Here is a 24271-nt window from a genome sequence, read left to right on the forward strand (position 1 = left end):
TTGCCAGCTTGTTAGTATTTTTCCTGGTGGAAGGTATGAATTTATTGTAGCATAAATGAGAACCAGACTCTTACTATTTCTTCATTTGGGATTTTTACACACTTCCTCCTAATGCTTTTGTCTTCTACTGAGCAACAGATAAAGAAACAAAATTTCTGCTACTTGTTGTTGTTGTTGGTTGGTTATTTTCCTTGGAAATTAGAGCTTTTTTCAACTCTTTCTGTGGTAGTAGTTTTTTCTAAAGTATTCACTTAATCAATCTCACTTAGTGACATAAACAGTCAGTAATTCACCCAGACTTATTCTATAGTAGGGAAATTCTGAATAACATGGTAAAGGATAACTATTTTAAATAGTCATAAATATTTTCATAATGCTGGTCTGTAGGCAGTCATAGGTACATTAAGATAGAATTCACGTCAATATCATAAATACTGTAAGCAGTCTTTTGACTTAAATTGCAGAGCATCAAATTGAAACTGAAAGAGAAAAGAAACTATACTTCTCTATTGTCAGTAATTGCATTCTCTAACAAAATATGAAATACTAAAAACAAGAGAACTGAAATAACTCGAAAAAAAAATCTTCCTAAATATCATCATTTTTTTTTTTAAGGTCTTCTAAACTGGAATAAAATAATTTTCATGGTTTTAAAGTAATGAGCATTTCAATGTGTGCTAGCAGCTTTTAAGACAACCTCTTTTAAGAATTTCAAGCTTTGCAAATATTACATAGCAATATTTGCTTTCCCTTTTACATCCACCATAATCTGTGATGTATTTTGTCTGAAATCTCTGAATAAATCTCATTAGAGAGCATAACTGTATGTCCTACATCTACTAAACGAAAATATACTACGAACTCCAGTTCAATTTGTAATACTCACTGTATGATAATTATTTTTCTTAGAACATGTATTTCCAAAATTACTATGTAATTCTAAGTCTTAGATTGTGAAAAATCTACCAGTAAGGCAAGACATACACCTATAAAGAAATTTAAGGGCAGAATGCTTATATGTACATGTCCTTTCTTCACAGCTGTAACCTGCCCCAGCATAGAGACTCTTCTGTCAGAACATGTTGTCTGGAGACTGGTTTCTGGGTCACTGAATGAGTATGGAGCTCAAGTCATGCTCAGCTGCAGTCCTGGATATTATTTATTGGGTCGAAGACTCATACAGTGCAGGACTAATGGAACCTGGAGTGTAGGCAATGAAAGGCCAACTTGTAAGGGTAAGGAACATATTTGTTTACAGAATATCCTATGCTTTGTAATACATATATTTTCTTTTATAAAATAAGAGTTTAATAAGCTATTTTGCTCCCACATTCCAATAAGAAAGTGAAATTTTCATTACCTTAATTTATTCCCACTCTTTATGTGTAAAGTACAATATGTTTCGTACAAGAGCCAATGGAGTAGCATCAAGAAATCAATCTGTATTTATTCTACTAGGTGATGCATAAGTATGCAGAAAATACTAGGAGAGAATGTTATTACTTTAGAAAATTCCAGAATAGAATTAGATTAGAAGATGATATTGTTTTTTGACTTCTTGGGTGAAGCATTAAAACTGTATTTTTGGAGAAACATTCATGAGCTTTTATAGTGTCTTCATACAAAAATGCCATAAATTATATCACCCCGACTTTGGATATTTAAAGTTTTAGAGAACCTTAGCAATGTCAGTGGAATCATACAGATTTCAAGGGTTATAGTGTCAAAGTCTTAATTAATTTCCCAAACCATATTTTTTTCTTTTATAATATGTTATTTTCAAAATTCTGTTAATTGCAATTGTGTCCCTTTCTTTTTGTGCACACAGACTAAAAAATGTAGTTTTGACATGCTGCCTAATATGCAGCTACTGTTCAGCTTCTGACAAGTCTTTGAAAAGATAGTTCTTGCCCACCCTCTAAAATTACATATATTTTATGTGAGTAGGAAATGGGGTGATCCACATCAGATGCAGTTAACCAAAAGAAAAGTATTAGAGAAACACAGGGAGTTGCTGATTGAAGAGATATTAGTTAGTTTTTTAGAAAGGTACATTATTTTGCCCTCTGATAGAGGACTGATTAGGATTTAATTATAGCAAACTTCATCCCCCAAGAGGTATTCACTAATATTTCCATTGGACATGTGTTGCTATGTATTATTTGGTTTCATATTGTATTTCATTTTTATATAGGGTTTTACAATAGTTTGTTCCATACCCACCCTGTTCCCCTGGAAAATGTATTATCCCAAAGTTTGTCCCTGCCCATCTCCCACATTGCTCCTTTCCTGGAATGTAATCCAACCCTGTTCCACTCTCACCTTATCCCTGCTTGGGTATTGGCTTTTCCCCGCCTTTAGCCCCTTCCCTGCATATAAGCCGAAATGACATGTGGTCCAGTTTCTTGGTTCGGGGAGTAGGTCGGGGCTCCTGACCCAGGCTGGGGCAGGACCGCAGAAGAAAGACTGAATAAAGCCCTGGTTTCTCCCTGGATCAAGTGCAGACCTTCCTTTGCCATCAATGGGGCCCCGCTCTCTCTGCTAAGGAAAAGGTTCTCGGCTGCCTCCTGGCTTTTAGGACCCTGAGGGAAAATCCTAACTGTGGTTTGTCTCTCAAGCTAGCCGGGGTGGGAACGGAGCCAGGAGCTCAGTGAGAGACAAGCCACAGACATGGATCGTTAAGATTCAGAAACTCACTGCAGAGTATTTTTGTGGTGTCTACAGGTTACTCTCCCTATGTCATTCAAAAGCTAAGGGTAGATTACATAGATAAATATATATTCTTCTTGGTTATTTTTCTGAAGCAGGAGGAAAGCTAATTGAAACATTGATGATAAAGAGTTTAGATTCTATTTATCATTGTCTAATTGTCCATAGTATCTCTAAAGGAATTGCAAAAGTTTAAATTAGAAGTCATTCTGGATTAAGAGAAATCTAATTAGCAATTTTTTTTTTTTTTTAATATGCTGAAAAGATGCCTAAAAATCACAATACAGATCATTATTCATGTAGTATATGTATTTTTAACTGTAATTTAATTAAAGCAAATAAAACCTTTGTAATATGTTTAGAACAATTCATTCTTATGAGTCACACTCTTCAAATAGAGTTTTATTTATTTATTTTTAACATAAATGCAATTACTATTCAGCATTAAAATTATAAATTGTAACGTTAGACTAATCCACAGATTACAATAATGTAACTTGATTGTAGTCCAAATGAGTCTTACTCGTCTCTGGGGAGATTATATACATAAGAAATTACAATCATATATTTTCTGATTATGACTGAGTAGGTTAATGGCACGGTAGCTGGTACTTGATTTTATCCAAATTCTAACCAATTCCATGCTATTTTCTATGGCAAGCATTTTAAAATATATAAGTGGCCTTGGGATTTCAAGTAGGAAATTTAATGATCAAGATGCTATTGAAAGTAAACATATGATTTATACTAACATAAAAACAATTGAAGCTCTTGAAGACATTGGTCTGCATCTTAAATTGCAATATTATTGATATATTCTTCTAGAAACAAACAAATGACAGAATGGTTTTAATTAAATTAGAGTTTGATACATTCTTGAAAGACAATTTTTCATGTGATGTGCAAGAGCTGTACATTGCAGCTGATGTTACAGAAAGTTTCTGTGTTAATTGGTCAAACTTAGTCTTTGGTAAAACTAGATGATTTATTGTTTTAGCAAGCAGACTATCATATATGCTCTATGCCTATGTATAGTAGTGTGAAATAAGAAAAAAGATAGTTTATAACAATTCAGAATACTAAATGTTAAAAATATTTATAATACCGTTAAACTGATACAACACTTAAAATAGCTAGGGAAAGTGTATTTGAGGAGTAGCCATGGATATGCACATATGGAATATAGCCACAACCTTCTCAGGAATTCATGTAATTCCCTTGTTTCAGAAGGAGAAATATGTTTTGGCTGCTGTCAAGATATGCAGGTATCCCAAAGAAATTTTTAGATTTAGGACAGATGTTGCCAAATCAAGCATAAATTTAAACCTTTTTCTATGGAATACAACTCTTGTATTTATTCCTATTGCATTTACTTCTTAAGAAAACATGAGGTGATGTATTGTCTTCCAGTAAAAAAAAAATATAAAAAGCATTTTCTTATTTCAGTATGTTCTGTTTCTTTTCTTCTCTCTCTCTTTTTTTTTTTTTTTTTTTAATTTTTTTCCTAGTTATCTCCTGTGGTGGTCTTCCATCTCCACCAAATGGAAATAAGATTGGAACCTTAACAGTGTATGGAGCTACTGCAATATTCACTTGTAACACAGGATACACATTAGTTGGTTCTCATGTGAGAGAGTGCTTGGCAAATGGTCTCTGGAGCGGTACTGAAACACAATGCCTGGGTAAAACCCCCAAATTTCTGTTCTTTGTTTTGTTTTGTCTGAAACAATATCAATAACTGGAATTCAGCTCTTGTCAAGCAATATTTTTGAATCAATGAAAAATTAAGGTACCTTAAATATGAAAATATGGTGTACTGAATATAATTTTGTGCTATTCTACTAGCATATATAATTTCATTAGAAATTAAATTACTTTTAATGTTGTAATGCTTTTCAAACCAGTATGATTTTTAAGTGACTTAAATAATCACCCACATTCAAAGCATTTTTCTTTGTGGAGCAGGGTGTATGATGAATCTAAGCTTCAAGATAATCTTCAATTAGGACTATTCCTGATGCATTCCAAATACAATTGAGCACTCAGCATATTGACCATTCGGTCAGGGGAAGCAGACAGGAGGCAGTCAAAAGTGAACAAAAACCAAGACTTTTTCAGACTCTGAAATTTATCCAGTTTGGGTATTAATTCTCACCCCAACTCTTGCTCTCTTGAGATCCACCCATATTGGTTCACACTCCTAATACAGACATAAGAAAAACGGTGGTTTTTTTGAATAACATTTGAGGCTCACCTGTGGGTTTATGGTTGTGATCAGGATATTTATTTCTGGAATCTGTTATTTGCTTTGTCTGCCCTAATTTTGCAGATTTTATTCTTGCCTTGTCGTTGAATGTACTCTGTGGTTATCAGGAAAGGAGGAATTCTGCTTTCCTCTTCAGTGCTCAACCTCACACAAAAAGCACCTTTCTTCTCTACTGCCTCACTATGTCATTTTAGCAGAACACAAAGCATTCCATGCTTATCTTTATATTCGGGTATACATGGGAATGTCCAAGCAATTCTCCTGGGTGATGGGTGAGTTTTACAGGGGATCTGTTGCAATACTGTGGATCACGTGCAGTGTCCTGGTGGAAGGCCTCAGAAATGAGTCTGTAGGCTATGACCTCCCTGTTCTGGATCCAGACAGAGCTGATTTTTCACACAGCTGTTGCGTTTGCTTTCCTCATGGATATATTCCTCTCTCCAAGCTTATTTACTTCTTAGACCTGAGATAATTAGGCAATAGAACCACCTTTATCTTGTCTCAAGCTCCCATCAGGCGGCTTAACTTTATGTCCAGATTTCCAGGAATTTGCAGGGGCTTATTTGGTGTCGGGGGAAGGTTTGGTGACTGCACATAAGCAATGGCTTCTTCATACAGTTCACCATAATGGGCGAAGTCCTATGTTAACAATGTTAACAATGTTTGCGTCATTAACCATTAACATCTCAATGTCTCACAGATACTGTGCTGCAGCTGAAACAAAAATTTAGACAGAATGTTATCAGAAAAAAAGTAGCACATAAACATGTAATTCAGATCAGAAATAAGATTTTATAGCCTTTTATTATGCAATCCTGATTGACTCCTTCATTTTCCAACAGGAGTGTTTGTAGTTCAATTTTTTTGAATATAGTTTGTTCTCTCAAGACAGACTGTTCAAAAGTAGTGAAGATTGTCTCATAGAACTAACCTAATTTCTAAGTGCCATTATTAGTAATTTCCCAGCAAGATGCAGTTGTTTCTGGCAAATTTTGTGAAAATGAAGAACACTTCTCTGGGTTGATATATTTTCGCATGTTATTGTTCAATTTGAAAAATATTGTATTAAGAAAGATGTAATTTTGATGCAGCAAATAAGCACAGGATAGCATAAGCATAGGATAGAGGTATAAGCAGAGTACACTAATTGCTACTTCTTTTGATATTTAGAACAGTAAAGAAATATAATAAACCTTTTTTTACCTAGGGAAAAAATTGCACTGAGGTGCTGCTTAGGGGAATGCTATGATTCAGCATTACTTTTTCACATGCATAAGTTCATCAGTTCCACAGTGGATGTGTACACAAGGTTTGTATCTAAATACACATCACACATCTGTTGGCATCAGATTATATTCCTGGGCTGAGGCTGACTGAAATTTAAATACATTGGAACTACAGCTGTGAAGATCCAACAGCCCGAAACTTGTATGTGTAAGAGTGTTTCCCACAGCTATTTCTTCTGTTCCAGACATGCAAACTCTATTGCAAAAAAAAGAAAGCAATTATCCCTGTAGGTTTTCCAGTGTGTTGTACCACACATTGCCAGGGTATTGCCTGATATTTACATATAATGAATTAAGCATAAAAATATGAATTACTATTAATTCATTTTGAATATCCTGAAACACTACTTCATAATCTGATCAATAATAACAGTATTTAGTACTTATGTTCTACTTTTCTTTTTTGAAAGGCTATATGCAGGATAATTTTGCTTCCAAAATACACAGACTAAACAATACACAAATCTCAATGGATTCTGTTTGTATTATAAATCACTCTTTCCCATGAAAGGCTAGAAAAGACATCTTTTCTTCTATTCTGACTATTGAGAAATAATGTTTACACAGAACATCCCAGAAGATTAACTGTCTATTGTAGTCATGAGTTTAGATTCAAATAGTGTAGAGATGGAAAATAATTTTCAGTACAGGACTTGCATATGTATATATATATATATAAATCAATCGTTATATTACATACATAGAACAATACCACATTATTCTGAAAGTCAGTTTAGAAATGATACCTGGTGAATCTTTTAACTCCTTGGGAAACAGTTAATTATTTTATTAGATCTCATATTTGGAAAGACTGTGTCTATATGCAGCTTTAATTTATATGAAGTCTTCCTTTTCTTCTCCAGGAGTAATTTGGGGTTGGATTTTGTCTAATTCAGTTTTTTTTACAAATTCCCATTGAAATTAGTATCAATTAGTATTATCTCATTATAGCTAATAACTTTTTTATTTTTTCCCCACCTGACTATTCTGCATTTTAAATTATTTTTACAGATCTATTCCTACTTGTAATGATCACAGGACCTCTTGCAGTAACTACTACTGTAGTAAAAGCACTGCTTGCTTTATGATACTTCCCAATTCCTTTTCTAAAATCTTAGATGAACTTTAGTACCTATTTGATCAATTTTGTTGTTGAATGAAGCCCTATGCTTAGAACTGTTAAATGCATGGATCTACCTCACCAGATGAAAAATATCACATTTAGAGCTGGCAGGTTAACCACTACTTAGTGTTTGCTATTTCAAAATCAGACAGGCTCTATAATGCTAAAAATAGTACACAACTTTGAGTGTGAAAGTTTAAATTTGAGTTACCCCATGCATGCTGCAGAAAATTTTATTTCTGCTACTAAGCCCCTTCCTGTCTCACTTATAATACTCTTTCACTTTAAGAATATTAATACCCTGTTCTTCAGATACTTAACATAGATGCAATTAAGAATACAATTCAAGGTCAATGGAACTATGTAGGCTCCTCCAGAGAGCAATTCAGGAAAGGTAAATTCCTAAATTTTAAACCTAGATGATGTGAATACTACTAGTTGAATATTCCTAAATTTCAAGGACAACATGACCCCAATTTATTTCAGAGGTGCTTTTAAGATTTACCTGAAGCCTGTGAAAATCAGAAGGCAGACACCCAGGGAGCTCTGAATGGGCCTTTCCATTTCAAAGGAATTATAATTTGTTAGAAATGCTTTTTATCTACACTGTACCTACATGAATATAATTCAAGACACCTATAGATAGAAAGAGATATCAATTTATGTTACCCACTGATATGTGTCAAATTAATTGATGATTTTGGGTTAAATGAGTACACTAATTTCTGTATCTTAGGAAAGGATTTGTCAATTCCTTATTATTTGTCTTGAAAGAAAGCTAAAATCAAGGACTGTGGTTAACGAGTCTAAAGCTGAATATAAGACCTAAGTCTTCAGTTTCTTAAGATTACATGTATTTTTTTTATTAGTTGTACAAGAGTAAGTATGAATTGTTAGGCAAAATTTTCAATTTCACTCACTTACTGACACCACTGATAATATCTCTTTCCCTTTTTTCCTGCCAAGAATGTTTGCAACTATAAGTCTCAAAACCTGTGGTTTTATGCATGCTTTATGTATTTGGCTGACCAGAGGTTAATATGGGGCATAGGGCAAATTGGAAGCATTTAAATTTGCCTAACTCTATCTGCAAAATCAGTGGCAGTTAATTATGGATCAGTGTGTTTTCCCTGTGTTTTTATGCCTTTCAGGTGCAAAATTATACATAAACAAGTCAAGGACATACTTAAAATCTAAAGTTAAATATAATCTACTCCATTCTGTCTTATAATTATGATATATATAATACCTTAGATATATCAATATGAAAATATGCTGCTGTGGACTTTGTGAAAAAATATCTAATCCTTTAATTGATAATTCACAAGTAAATTGCAGTATAATGTTATGACATTGGCTTATATTTGAAATTCTTGTTAAAATAAAATAGAATCATTTGTACCTTGCTTTCCAGGTGTTTTGGAATAAAACTGCTGAACCAACCTTGATGCATACAAACAATTTTCTAAATTATTGAGGGCATATTTTACTAAAAAATCCCCTCACATCCTTCCTAATTTTCTTTAATTTTAGTTGATGAGAAAATTACATACATTTTGTGTCATTTCAGTGCGCTTTCCGTTCTTGATATGTTGGAATAGTTAATTTAAATGAGTCAAAAATCCCTGAAAAATCATTAAATACAGTAGGTGGAATGATCTGTAAATGAAATGGCTCACATAATAAGTCCAGCAACTTGTTAAATCCCCATTTAAGAGAAAGTGCATAATATTTTTCTTTATTCCAGGTGGCGCATTTCATCTATCTTTCTTCTTAAAATTCCATGGGGTACTCTGTCATCTATGCAACTACTGCTTTGCAATTCTTCACTATTTAGCTCTAGAAAATTTTAAAAACCCAAACATATTCCTTTCTATTTTACCTCACTCCCTGGACAAAAACAGGGACAAAATATTTGGAACTAATTTCTAGCATAGGGAAAATAAGAAGATAATTGGGAACAGACAGGATGGAAGAATCAAAAGCAAACCTTGATAATCTTACTGCCTATTACAGTGACTGTCTCGTGAGATGCAGAATTCAGCTGTAGATGTCTTTCACTTTATGGTGTAGCAAAACTTTTGAAACAGTCTCCCCTTGTATCCTTGTAGCCAAATTAAGAAGACAGGGACTAGACTGGGGGACTGCAAAATGAATGGCAAAATAATTGAGCCAGCAAACTCTAATGGTATTGTTCCTTGATTCAAAGTGTGACTAGGAGCCAGTGGATACTGGGATGAACACAAAGGCCCAGACTATCCAGCTTCTGTCATTCACTTAGATAAAAAATTGAGATGCAGCTGCAGCAAGTTTGGGGGTGACATGAAATGATGGAAGAATGGTTGATGTGTGGATTGTAGTACTGCTAGTAGTACTTCTAGACAGAGGGACCCTTAGAATCTGGAGGAACGGGCCAACAGGAAGCTCATAAAGTTCAGGAAAGACAAATACAGAATCCTGCATGTTGCCTTGAATAATGCCATTTTTGTCTACTCTTGGAACTGACTGGATAAAAACAAGCTTTACAGAAAGCACCCAGGTGACTGAATGGAGAGGCTAACTAAGAGTTAAAAGTGTGGCCTTGCAGTAAAAATATCACAGACTGGAGTGTGTGAGCACCACTGTAGTCAGCAGGTCATGGTTATTATTTCCTCTTCAGCACTCATGTGGAAAATCATGTGTAGTTTTTGTGTCCTCCACCATTCAAGGGAGATATTGCAAAATGAAACAAGTTCAGGGGAAGGACCCATTAAGGGGCCAGGGGCTGAAGTATCTTTTAGACAAGGAGAGTCTGAGTGAGGCTGGAGGAGAGAGAAGGATAAAAGGGATCATATTACTAATTTGGACTGAGAACAATAAGATAAATTATTCCGTGACATATTTCAAGGAGAAAAATATGCTTTCAATGTCCTCTGCTGCCATATTCCCTGTTATAAGAGGAAAAGTAGCTGTATAACTAGTGAAAAGATTGCATTCATCCTTTCTCCCTCAAATTTGCAGAATAATACCACAATGTTTTCTTAGAAGCATCAGCAATCCTACAATTAGGATTTTTATAATAATCCTGCATGTATGAAAAACCTAATCAAGTGGTGTATGTTTTATCCTTCTAGTGTTTTAGAGGAGCCATTTGGTGTGAATGAAATATAATGTCTAGCATAATAAAGGAGCTTTATTATAAAGTAGACTGGATGCTGAAGAAAAGTAACAAACAAGTTGCTATTGATGGATACAGCCTGAAACAAGCGATCACACACACACAACCATTGTAGCTGCAGTCTTGAGCCTTAGGTCCCAGTCCTCACCTTTCAAAATGAGGACTTAACGCAGTTTCAGATGAAATTGCTGCAGTTGCAATTAATCAGCGTCACCACAATTTAAAAAAAAAAAAAAAAAAAAAAAAAAAAAAAAAAAAAAAAAGTAAAACCACCTTTTTTCTCCTCTTTAATCACTAAAGAGAAATAGTTTTTTGCTCAGCAACTCTGTTTTCAAGCAGAATGAAGAATACAGAAAGAATTAAATCATTACTTGGCTTCCTCACTGCCAAGACTGCTATTATCCTGGAATAATGGATTCTGTAATGTTTTAACAGCTGAAATAAGGAAGAAACAGTACTGGCAGACATTTCTTCTTGTTCATGCCTTCTGTCTGGAAAATGCTTATATAAATTCATATTTGTATCAAAACTATAGTAAGCTCTTCTTTATATTGCTTTGTAATTTGGTCAGTGCCAACAAAAATACCCGACTTCTACTTTTTATTACAGTGAAGTGCCTTAATAAGGTTGTCTTTTTCCTCACCGAAGTGTGAGGTCTTTAACTCTCAAACCCGTACTATTATTTCATAATAGAATTCTCATTTCTCTAATTCATATTTTCTCCTTCAAAGAAGTAGAAGAAATATCATCTGTAGGTTTTATACCTGGAATTTTTTCCTGCACAGTGCAGTATTTGACTCTGCATTGTTTATTGAAAGGCAAGTTGAAATTTTGGGATGTTTACTCGTAGATTTTGGCAAGTCTTATCAAAATATGCATTTTGGTTCTTTTATTGTAGCCGGTCACTGTGGCTCTCCAGACCCAATTGTAAATGGTCATATTAGTGGAGATGGTTTCAGTTATCGTGACACTGTAGTCTATCAGTGTAATCCTGGCTTTCGACTCGTTGGTACATCTGTCAGAATTTGCCTACAGGATCACAAGTGGTCTGGACAAACACCTGTTTGTGTCCGTAAGTACAATTAATTTGTCATTGAAATGTTGCTACTATTTTAAACATAATTGAATATCAACAGTGGATTGGACGTTCAAAGTATTTGGGCACAGATCAGATATTTATTGGACCTATTGTCAATTATGAAGATTGTTATGATCCAGTTTCTCACCTAGTATGGACTTGTTAATATTTTCAGTAACTCCTGATTTCTGTTTTTTCAGAAACAGGATGGCATAGACACTGAAGAGGTTTGAATAGCAGGCTGAAACTGTGTAACTTGGTCTATCGCTTTTTCTTTGTCCAGGTATACTTGTTACATCAAGTATGGACTTGCTGAGCCTCTCCCCTATTTTTTTCACCAAGAGTGAAAAATTCCTTTGTATATTTTCACTGTTTGGAGGACAAAGCTGGACTAGTGTTAATCTGCAGTTTTGATGGTGACTGCCCGTTTTTTGAAATTGATCTGAAGTTGACTTACCAATGCAAGCCAAGACATGGCATTGGATTATACTACATCTGTTACAAAATATTTTAACTTTTTTATAGCCTTTAATGTTTTCTTAATTCACCTGTTTATGAACATCCCATAATTAAGAGTTAGAATTGTGGAAACTTTCCTTCTTAATTGCTTCTTTATTTGTGTGGCAGATTATCTGAAATTTTTGGAACCATCAGTGATTTAATCAGTAAGGTCCAATTTATCTGTTTTTTATTTTATTACTTTATTATGTAGTTGATTTTATTTCCTTCTAATTTAATTTTATTAAAGAGCCCCATTTTTTTTATTTTTAATGGAGGATTTATATCAACTATTTCAGTGTTGCATTTTTTAAGATTCAATTCAGACAGGGGTATTGTCTACACAGAGAGAGTCACTGAGATAGTCAGCTTTTCTGTTCAATACATATTAGATTTCTAAATGTTCAGCATTTTTTTTTCTTAGGGTAAAATAAAAATTTTTACTTGTATACAGTGGCAGGAAATATTTGCCAAGTGTCATTGTCCTTTTAAAATCCTATTTATATCTTCAAGTGATTTATATTCATCAAAGGAAAAACGTCACAACTAACATTGTTACTATTAGTGCATTCATTTGATGGTGCAGTGAATAAAATCCCTTCAAAAGAAAGGGACAAAGCTGGGGAAGCACGGGAGGGGCAGGAGGCTAAATCCTATCCTAAATGGATGTTAACATTACTGTTACGAGAAGAACCTGCATCAGTTGCTGTTATTAGAGTTTGCCTAATGATTTCCATTACACCATGGTTTTCTTATGCTTAGAATGCTGCCATGCTAAAAAGTCATTCAAGATGATTTGGTTTTTGTCAGCATCCAAACTTTAGGGGATTTTCCTCCTCTGGATAATTTGTTTAAGAAATTCCCATACAAATGAGACTCTTATTTCTGAGATGTAAAGTGAAAACATACTGTTCATCAATTCTAGAAATATGTTCTACTGAAATATTCTCCTAAGTATTGTGGAACCTGAACTACAAATACGGCTGTGATGGGTTGACCTTGGCTGGATGCCAGGTGGCCACCCAGCTACTCTCACTCCCCTCCTCAGAAAGGCAGAGGACAAAAATAAGATGGCAGCTTACTAAACCAAAAGGGAATGGTTGCACTTGCAAGCGAAGAAAATAAAGATTTGCATTTTCTACTTCCCATGAACAAGCAATGACTGGCCACTTCCCAGGAAAGAGGGCTTCAGCATGTGTAGTGGTTGCCCCAAAACATACATGTAAATAACGTATATCCGCCCTCCTTCCCCGCTGCCACCCTCCCTTGTCCTTTCCTCCTCCTTCCTCGTAACCTTCCTATCTCAGTAAACATCCTATGGTATGGAACATCCCTCTGGTCATCCCTTTGGTGAACTGACCTGGTTATAGCCCCTTGCAAGGTTGTTATCACTCCCAGTCTACTGGTGGGAAGGTGCAATGCTGGGGAGACATCAGTGGTGCTGTGCAGTGCTAATCAGCAGTAACAAAACAGTGGAGTGTTAACAGCAGCTTTCTAGCTAATGATACAAAGCACACCACTGTAAAACATCCATCTCAGGTCGATCAAAAACAATGGTAGATATATTACAAAGACATTAGGGGCTGTGTCCCTGAAAATTTGTCCCAAATTGGTCTCTGTTTTGTGAGATTTTTGCAGAAGATCACATCTTTTTATGTTTTTAATTTACTTTGAAAGGATTTTTAGATTTGTAAAGTACCAGGCATTGTAATCTTAAAAAATAATATGTAAGGAAGAACTTGTAGTTCCCCACCCAGGACTAGTTATGATTCTTCATTTTATATAAAAGTCAGCCTCCTTCATCTTGCAAAATTTGTGACACACAGGTCTTTTCCCGTCTCTTTACTGGTTAACCAGTTGCACCACAATTTAGCCAAGTATTTTCTGAAAGGTCTTTCCACTTGCTCCTTATTGAGAGTTAATAGGAAATAAGATTTTTTGCCTTGTTCCTTGTAACAGCACAGCAGAATTAAGTAAATAAGTAAATAAATAAGTAAATAAATAAATAAATAAGCCAGTGTATGGGTGATTTATTCACGTACAATAAACATCACTAACATAGAGTTGAGAAGTTCTATGTTTGTGCCTGTGTATATAAGTATATTCTGATTTTACATTGTTAGTATCTATGCTTTTCTATCTTTTTCTATAATATTTTAATATCGCATCACATGGAAAACTTAAGCTTGACCATAAGAAGCTTATTTTATAAGTTCTATTTTAGCAAAATCAACACACGTAATATATAATGGGAAAGCTTTACTCTTAAAAATAAATTCTTTATAGTCATAAGAAAATCAGATTAAAAGTATCACTACTTCAGCAAAGCAGTGTAAGGTCTTTGAAACTGGAATGCTTTCAGAACTCCAGAATACTCTGAAGTAGTGCATCACATTTGTTTAGATCGACTACACATTTAAGCTTGCTGGGAAAATATATTTTCCTTTATTTGTACTGGTAGGAATACTGAAATGCATTTTTAAAGGTCTAATACGTATCAGATGTGTGTGAAAATTCATATATTTATAGATATATAAATACAGATTTAGATTTATTTTTATTACAAATTTCAACGTAAGGTAAAAAGTAGGTTCTAAAAGTTTTATTGAAAATATAAGGTTTTTCTCCTGGCAGTTAAGAATTCTCAATAAATATATCCTATTCTTTTTCTTGTATGTCTTGTATAAATGTCAAGGACTAATTCAGAAGGGGAAAGGAAAAAAAAAACAAAAACCCAAAATGTGAAGAGCTCCAACCTGCAAATGGTTCCATGGATCAGTACCTTTCACTTAGATGGTAACCTGCCAATTTTTCTTCTAACAGCAATCACATGTGGACATCCTGGGAATCCAGCTCATGGAATGACTAATGGCAGTGAGTTCAATCTAAACGATATGGTAAATTTTACCTGCAACACTGGATACTTACTTCAGGGTACTTCTCGAGCACAGTGTCGAAGCAATGGGCAGTGGAGTAGTCCTTTACCCAACTGCCGAGGTAAGAGTTTTACCCTGCCTCAAAATACTGGGATATAATTGACAAGCCTGTCCTTTAGGAACTTATTCTCCCCATTATCCGAGTTTCTGCATTTCTACACTCAAGACTGATGTTACAGCTCAGTACTGGGGAAGCCTAGACCTTTCAGTATTTTATCTCAAAGTTCTCAGACTGCAATCACCAGTACTTATTTTATAGTCATATAATGTGAACTTGATGAGTTATATCTCATCAATAGATCACAGTTGCCTCTCTAGCCTGAATTAGGTACATTTAGTACAGTTTCCATAAATGATCATTATGAAATTGAATATTTATGTATCAAAACATTATAAATTATTTTCTTTTCCCCCAGCAATACCTGAGAGGTGTGAAATCTGATTTTTCTTAGCCAAAAAAAAAAAAAAAAAAAAAAAAAAAAGATAAAATAAGATTTAATCCTGCTTGGGTTTTTTTGCAAAAACATCTGAGCTTAATTCCTGGTGTGCTATGCATATGATGGACGTGTTTGAGAGATGAGAATGAAGCAAAGGTTTGTGTTATGAGAAAATCAGAATCAAATGTACATATTAGGAAATGACAAAGAAAAAAAGCATTTTAAAACACAACCTACAATTCTCAGATTAAATTCTTATCCAGATCCCAGTAGTGTGTCTAAGATTAAAACTCTGTGAATTAACCTGTTTTTGTTACTTCCACTTTTGACCAACGTTTTTATTTATATTCTTTAACTTTCGGCTAGCGTTGCAGAATATGGAGCTAACATCTCATCTTTGCTCTGTTCCACCAATACCTTGATCAGACTCCTAAAATCTGTACACTAGTTAAGTGTTTTTACCTTATATGCCCCAAAATAACTTCTACTGGTATAGTACATGCTTTCTCAATGCTGAATCTGTTAAGATACTGATATTTAATGGTATTGTGACACATTTTCTTTTGAATTGCTGAAGCAGACTGAATATCTTACCAAATCATAGATGCAAACTGACAGAGGTGAAAGGCAAGACATGAGGTAAATCATGTAACATACAATGAAAGATCTCAAAGGCCTGGGGAAAAGTTTTTGAGATTTGTGAAGGCTCTGGAAGGAAATGTATTTTAAAGGTTCTAATTTACAAATGTTGTTTGTGGTCATAGTCAAAGCTGGGATTATTTGGGTTCATTTATAAATGTTAATAACAGAGTTAATTTAAAAATATGTAAACCAAAAACAAATTTAAAAATGCTTAGTGTCTGGAAAGAATCTGATGGTTATGTCTGCTATGGAACATGCAAAGAAATAGAACACAAAAACTTCTCCAGAAATGCAATGGTTACTAAGCTTTTCTTTCACTAGAAAAATCTTAAAACAGTGTAAGTACTATGCTTTTTGTACTTTGTGTTTTGTCTTTTGTAAGCAAAAGGAAATTGCAGGCAGCAAAGTCATTCTAAGGATACAACATTGCGACTAAAAATCATATAATGAGAACTTAACTTCAACTATTGTACCTTTATTATCTCCACCTGTTGATTTATTAAAAATCTTATTGTATTACAAGTGTTTCTAAGAATAATAATTATCTTTGGTGATTAGCTCATCAAAATGTTTCAGAGATAGCTGATGCAATTTCAGGCTCAGTGTATGTGGAATTAGATCTTTCATTCTCATTAAAACAATAAAGAGATGGCAATTCCCTCAGTCACTACCATCAGAATTTATTCAAGTGAGTTAACTAACATAGCAATGTAATTATTGGAACAAAGAGACAAGAATTAGCAAAGTCTTCCTATTTAGGCTCATGTATTTTTTCCCTTCTATACTGTTTCCTTTTGCTGGACCTTAGTGAACAAACCCATCTGTCTCATCTGTAAGGCATTTAAGTAAGGTGTTATTTGTTGGAAACACATACTTTTTCACTTATCACTGTAGATGCAATCAGAAACTGTTCTGTTTGCCTGTCAGAGGCAGAGATAGAACAGCTTTACTGAAGTTCAACCCCATTTACAAGCTGAGTTACTCAGCTGTCTGCATTGAACTTCATTTTATTTATTAAAAGGAAAGCAAATCAAAATGAAAGCAAGGAAAAACAATGCAAAGACTGAGAAGATTTTTTTTAAAAGAACAGTTACTACAACATTATTTCAGTTGTCTCTCCTGTCTACTTTTGTTCTCCTTCTTAAATTTATTCTCATGAATTTGAGTTTGATCCAGGCCATTTTATGGTCTGAAATCTTGTTTAGGGAGATTGGTTTTCTGAAAGGAGTGAGTATTATAATGCAACTCTGCCAAGTTCCATTCACTTAAGAATGGTAAATTCCTGCCAGAATGGAGTGGCCCAGAGTTCTCCTAGCTGAGAGACAGTTTTGTCTATTCTCATGCAGGTGGTGTGAATCTGGATTCTTGCTATTCACTCAGTGTTTCTTCGCTTCATTCTTCTTTTCACTTAGTATTTTATTCTCTATAGCAGCATCGATTTTTCAGTGACTGTCTTGTATCTCTTCCATCATGGACTGCAAGGATCCACCTAATTCCGTCACCTGCTCTGTGCATCCTGCTAAAAGCCAGAGCACTTTGCTGCTGATCACAATAACACTGTAGCTGTTCACCTCTGTGACCAAGTTTAACTAATTTGAAAGGTCTAAAAAAAGTTGTAATAAAGTTTGCAATTTGTCCAAGAGACCTCTCCTTCTGGATAGGAGTATATTACTGCCTAAAGTAACAATAACTGTTGTAAATGTATTTGCACACCAGAAGATATTTAGTTTTACTGTAAAGGGAATATTCAATATCCACTTCTGCTAAAGTATATCTGTTTTAGAGTAGTTCTGTACCATTCTGTACCATACATGCATCTCTGATCTAGAAATGTGGGGGATTCTTATTTCAATTATGTGAGAATTTAAAGTGTTGTAATGTAATTGCCTTGATAATTGGTATTGTTTCTTACTTCAGGTTAAGGTGGTGGTTTGACCTTGCAGCTAGTATATAGCAGTTTTTCTCTGCTGCTCTTTATCTTCTCTTCTCTGGTGTGTGTTCTCCAAAGGCAGCAGAGGGTATCTACTCCCTCGTGCACTCCCTTCTCCTCTAAACCCAGTGTTCTCTTTTTTACTTCTCACTACTGTGTGTGTGTGTGTCTGTGTGCGGCCTCCTCTCTCTGGTGTATTCTGCCCTTTCCTAAATATATCTTCAGAGAAACAGTTTTCTCATGGCTCACCTCTGATTTGAGGAGAGACTGAGAGTTGGGGTTGTTCAGCTTAGGGGAGAGAAGGCTCAGGGGAATGTTGCTTATCATTTATACTTATCTAAGGGATAATGTAAAAAAGAGTGAATGACGTTTCCTTGGTGCTCACTGAAAGTACACGATGCACATCGTACAAAATCAAACATAAGAAAAGAGCTTTTTAAATGTAAGACTGGCAAGACACCTGAATATGTTTCCCAGACATTGTGGATTTTCTGTTCTTATAGCTATTCAAAACCTAACTGGACAAAGCCCTGGCCAAACTATTTACTTGTCACTTCCAAGTTCAAGTACTCTTATATACAGTTTATAACTAAAGACTGTATATATACACCAACTATATTCCTATGTCAAATTTGGTCTCAATGAATCAATTAGAACTTACCTAAAGCAAGTAATAGCACTATTTCTGGTGTAAGACTTTACTTCTAAGATTGTCTTTTATCTAATGGGTGGAAAGCATTCATTTTAAAGTTCATTGGTAGCAACAAATTATGAATTTGTTTACAAAGAAAGTAAATAATCCAGCTCTTTAAATATCCTGCTGGGAAAGGATTGATTCCTGGCAAACCTGTATAATTTAATTCAACTGAGATTTTGCATATGACCTTTCTTTCAAACTTTGGTTGAGTTCACCTGAGTCAATAATGAACTTGGCTTCATTTGACTGAGACTGTACAGGAAATTAAAATTTGCTGCTTGAAGCTATTGCAGAAGTTTATTTTATTTAATTCATTTTATTTTACTTTATTTTGTTTTATTTTATTTCATTTATGTTTAAACTGAGCTGTTATTTATGCATAAGAAACCTTGATATTTTCATAAAATAAAGCTGTGGCAGCTCTTAGGCACCTTTCTTCAATGATACATTGCTTCTGTCGGTTGTGTCAATAGCAGGCTAACTAAGTAATCAGTGACAGGAAATTTAGTAAGGAAATTAAATGCGGGTTTTGGCTAAGAGAAAGGTAATGAACACAAAAGATCATATTTTCTATTTAAGAGACGTATGATAAAAACTTGTATGAAAAAAAGGATTTTAATATGTTTGCATATCCTAAATTCCCTGCAAGCATGGAACTGCTTTGAAATATTTCTCCCTACTCCAGAATACTTTTGTCTGTTCTGGTTAACTGTTTTGGCTCAGGAATAAAACCTTTTATCTCTTAAAATCTACATATTTTTCAGTATTTGATTTGGGCATATGTTCTGAGGTAGTGTAATTCTTAAAACACACATGCCCTAGGAAAATTGTATTCCCACTGCTTCTGTCACTGTAAAAAAATGGCATATTGTGATGTTCAGGTACTTCGTGAGATAGAAACCCCATGTTTTAAAATTATTTAAACATTAATATCTGTTTTAAAATTTATATTTAATCCTTTCAATGTATTTAGTATTTTCTGAAGATTGGCAATAACCTTTTCTGGAACGTGACAGTCTCTGAAGTATGACTTTAAATCCATCATTTGTAGTTCTCCACATGGACTCTATCTTTAATTCTATTTATTTGATAAAGAGCATGTCAAGTAGTTGGTTTTACTTGCCTTTAAATTGGAACCAAGTGGCATCAGAAAAATTAAAATACCCAAATCTCTATTCTCTGCTGCAAACCTGCCAGAGTAGAGCTTGGGGCAACCTGGATGTGCTACCTCAGAAGTAGTTATGACTATATTAAATCCTAACCCAAGTATGTTCACTGGATTTTTTTTTCCATTAGCAGTTTGGAACCACTTTCCATTTAGTCTTTGGAAGCACAGAAAGCCAATCTCCATACTTTCTACTTTTCATAATAAATCCTAACCACCAAACTGAGAACTGAATCAGATGGTCTCATCAGGGCTCTGCACTCCTGATTGCACTGCAGGTCATTTTTCCATATATTATGCTTGAAGCAAGAACTGCTGTATTAAACACCACACTGTATCTACCTGTATCAAGGCAGAGTCATATTCATAATCTGTACCAGGAAAAGTGGATATCCTTTGCTTTGATTGTTTCCTTCAGAATTCCTTTTATCTTTTTGTAAATGAGATTTATGAGCTTTTCTCCTGTTAGAAATATGTTCCCTAAGACCAGGAACATTTTGATGGGAAGATCCATTTGGCAAAGTTGCAAAGGTCGGAGTTAGCTCACATTCACCAGTTTGTAACAGTAAGTCTAGGCTATTTGTTAGTAATAAAGAATTTGGGTCTCTATTTATACAGCATTTGTGCTGAATTTCTAACTTAAAAGATTTAACTTTCTTTATCTCATTGCTCATAGATTCTTGAGAAGTTAAATAAGGCTTTTATGTCTTATCAGAAATCCGTATATACAAAGAATTTCTAATTTTATTGTTCTCTCTTTAGTGGCTATGTCATTTGAACCAGTGGTAATATGTTCCACTCTTTGACTGAAAAGGAAAATAACCTTTCTTATGGCAGCTGATAGAAAGGTGGGAGAGATTGAGACTGGTAACCCATTCTTCTCATCCAAAAATAAAGCAGCTCTGAATTTGAGCGGTCTTCTGTCTATGGTAGAGTCAAGGATCTGTATAAACTGAGAAATGCATTTTGTTCAGTTTTTTTTTTTTCTGAAGTCAGAGGCCTTTTTTGTGACTTATTTATATTTGAATGTCAGATGTACGTAATCTGCTCACATTGATAGCATGTTGACATTCTTCAGAAGGAAAACTTGCGCTTGAGTAAACTTCCGAAATAAGGAGGTGAGGTGCCATGGCAGATACCAAATGGTGTCTAAGATATTTACCTGATCTGGCAGAGAATTCCCTTTCTGGAGTGAAACCAGCCTAGAGATCAGGCAAAGGCACTTCAAAAGGTAGTAGAAACACCTTTGAGGAAACTGAAGAGTTCCTCATCCAGGTGAAAAACAATGCTCAGATTAAAAAAGAATCTGAAGAAGAAGACTTTAATCATGATCCCAGTGTTTGTACTAGTCTAACAAAAGCTAGTTGTACATAGATGCCCAAAAACGAATTTTGCATACAGAGAACACAAGAGAAAAATAACAGGTAAGTATTTTATCTTCTGGTCAATTTACTATTGTGATACCTGGCAAAATGTGAGAAGTTTTCATTCTTGTTTATTGTTGACTTTGCATTGACCTTTACTGAAATTCCATTTACTGGCAATTTTGTCATCATGCGTTCGTTAGCAGAGCTTTCTTTCTTTCTTTTTATAGACTGCATTTTTAAAAACTTGTGATAAAAACAGAGTGAGAATAGTCTTTATTCACTTTAGAGTGTCAGTCCCTAAACATATTCTAGATACAAACATTAATAGAATACTATTAACATAAAAAATGTTTAAAAATTCTGTTGAGCAGATATGAACATTTATAAAAGAAGCTTAAGTTTTTTTCTGTCAAGAAAAAAAAAAAAGAAAAAAAAAGAGAGAGTGAGAACAAGAAACTAAATACTGTGAATTATGTACTTTTTGATGATCATTCAACTTTTTAATAGAAAGATGGCCTAGAGGACTCTGACATGGTCTTTTAACTTCTTTGTCCTCAAGGGTTTGAATCTACTCAGTGTGAGGTTCCAAAGTTATTGGGGCAGGCTTGGAGTATTCTCCAGCTCTCCTCCGAAGACTAAACCAAGACTGACAGAATTCATTTCCCATGCAACTCTTGACAGGTGTCATTGAGAGAATGTAATCTCCGTCTGCTCTCACTCTGATTTACAATTGAGTCCCCAGGGTGGAAGGCAACTGGGGAAAATACTGACTTAGTTCAGTCTGCCAGCCAACTCAAATTCTTTTCTAGAATACTCTTTACTGCAGCCCTTCTTAGCAACAGCACTCTTGTGTATATATTTTAAAGCTGACAGCTGATCTTAAGTGGCACTGCAGGCATAATTATGGTTACTTTTTAACTTGAGGGATCGTATTCTCTTGCATAATCATTTGATAAGACTTCATGTATGCAAGAATTTTGTTCACAGAGCACATGTTTAATTATGCATTTGGTGACTGATTTGTGTTTCATTCATCACTAAGCTGTATAAACAGATACAATTGGTATTGGAGTGAAAACCTTTGTATCACACAGAAAAATTGATACTCCAGGACTGCAATATATTCCTTGAGCATTCCATATTTCTGGTCTGCATGGAGAATTAACTTTTTCTCTTCTCCCTATAGACTTGCAAGAATAGTGCAGATAGAATTGCTTTTGGGTAGCTTTGGGCCAGTGTATCTTCGTGAATCAAAGTTCCTTTTAATTTCCAACACCAACCTTCCATAAGCAAACTTGGCACCATTACCCATTAAACCAAAGATTTAATTTGAAGCAGTTATATTTCATTTCTTTATATGTTAATAATATCAACTTCACTTTAAAAAGGGACAGCTTTTGTGAATGCTGGTTAAAAATTAAACCTAGGGAAAGAATTGAGTAAGCGAGAAAAATATTTGAAAAGAATCATATTCATAAATCTACAAAACATTCAATAAATGTGAGAAATATGCAACATGTATCAGATTTTTCTTCTGTTTCAATAGACTATTCTGAGATTAAAATGGAAATAATTTGAACTATTACTTTCAGTGCTCTATTTCAACTAATCTAGTGCATATTTGAGTTCAATAATGATTTTCTCTAAATTGCAGTGAAAAAGAAACACCTTTTGGTTTTTCTTTTGAACAAATTCTAAAATTGCATTTCACTATTTTACTGTTTTTTCCTTTACATAATTTCTATCTGTAAAGTATTTAACGGTTTATCACTTTGATTTAGAAATAAAATAAGCATTCAATATAGTTAAAAAAAATATAGTACTTTCTGATATCCTGGAGTTCCCACAACTCCCAGATGAGATTTCTGTGACTGATAGTCTATGATGCATTAACAAGTTGTCTACATTACGGCTCTGGAAGGCACATTCTTTTAAAGGTTTGTGCCTGTAGATCTCTACTGTCCTCCCCATTCCATCAAAGAGAATACCAGAGCATCGGCAACTTCATTCTCAGACAAAACAGCAATAACAGCAAAAAACCCCAAACCCAAACGAAATAAATAAAATCCCACCCAAAACCCAAAACCCTTAAAACCACCAAGCAAAACCACCCAAAAATCCTGCCAGAAAATAAACTAAAAATATAGATTACATGGAGGAAGATTCTTTTGACATCATAAGAACCTTATCTGATAAGCACTATGAATTTTGTCCTATAGCTTTGGAAAAATTCAGTAATATCTGTCATCATGCAAATTTACATTAGTTTTCCATATTCATTAATGAAATTCTACTGTAAAAGTGTATGTCCTTTTTAAGCTGTGTATGCTCAGATTTTAGTGCTATAATCCTGAACTAAAACAAACTTGGATGATATTAAATGCAGGCTACTAGACATGCATAAGTACTATTGATCTCTGTAAGAACAGTAAGGAGTCCCATTTGTACTGGGATAAAATTTCTTATACAAAAAAATATTAAAATATTATAGATATTTTGATAAACTGATATTAATTCACATTTGGACTATTGGCAGAGGAATGTAATTGTTATTTTTCCACAGGATTTTGCATATATTGTTACAGCCATAAAGCACAATTCCATCTTTTTTTATCTGTATCATATAAGGGAAGAGCTGCTCTTGAAGGAGTAGTTGCTAAAACAGTTAGGTATCAGTGGAATGGAAATATATTATTTTGCCATAATTATTTTTGATAATTAGTTTCATTGCAAGATGGGGTACTGATTAGGACATGGATATAGGTCCCAAGAAGACCTGGATTCTGTTCTCTACCAGTAAAAATATTCCATGCAACCCTGGACTTCTTTTTTTTTTATATGATCGATCACAATAATGGTATTGTGTAATTGTGAGCTTGGAAATAAAATTACCATAAAAATAGTTTTGTCCAAATAGAAAGATTTTGAAATATTCACTTCTGTGTTTGAAATTAAATTTATCTGTATTTTTAAATTAAAC

At 34.3% G+C, this 24271-nt stretch overlaps 1 protein-coding gene across 1 annotated transcript in view; it reads left to right on the top strand.

Moving 5' to 3' along the window:
- CSMD1 (CUB and Sushi multiple domains 1) overlaps window positions 1-24271 on the top strand; it is a 950789-nt gene that overhangs the window by 885533 nt on the left and 40985 nt on the right. Inside the window, 4 exon segments of the mRNA XM_040059570.2 lie at window positions 1041-1235; window positions 4218-4391; window positions 11440-11613; window positions 14941-15114. Of these exon segments, the coding sequence (XP_039915504.1) occupies window positions 1041-1235; window positions 4218-4391; window positions 11440-11613; window positions 14941-15114 (717 nt within the window).

The sequence above is a fragment of the Hirundo rustica genome, chromosome 3 (genome assembly GCF_015227805.2).
Source record: "Hirundo rustica isolate bHirRus1 chromosome 3, bHirRus1.pri.v3, whole genome shotgun sequence".
In the NCBI taxonomy this organism is placed as follows: domain Eukaryota; kingdom Metazoa; phylum Chordata; class Aves; order Passeriformes; family Hirundinidae; genus Hirundo; species Hirundo rustica.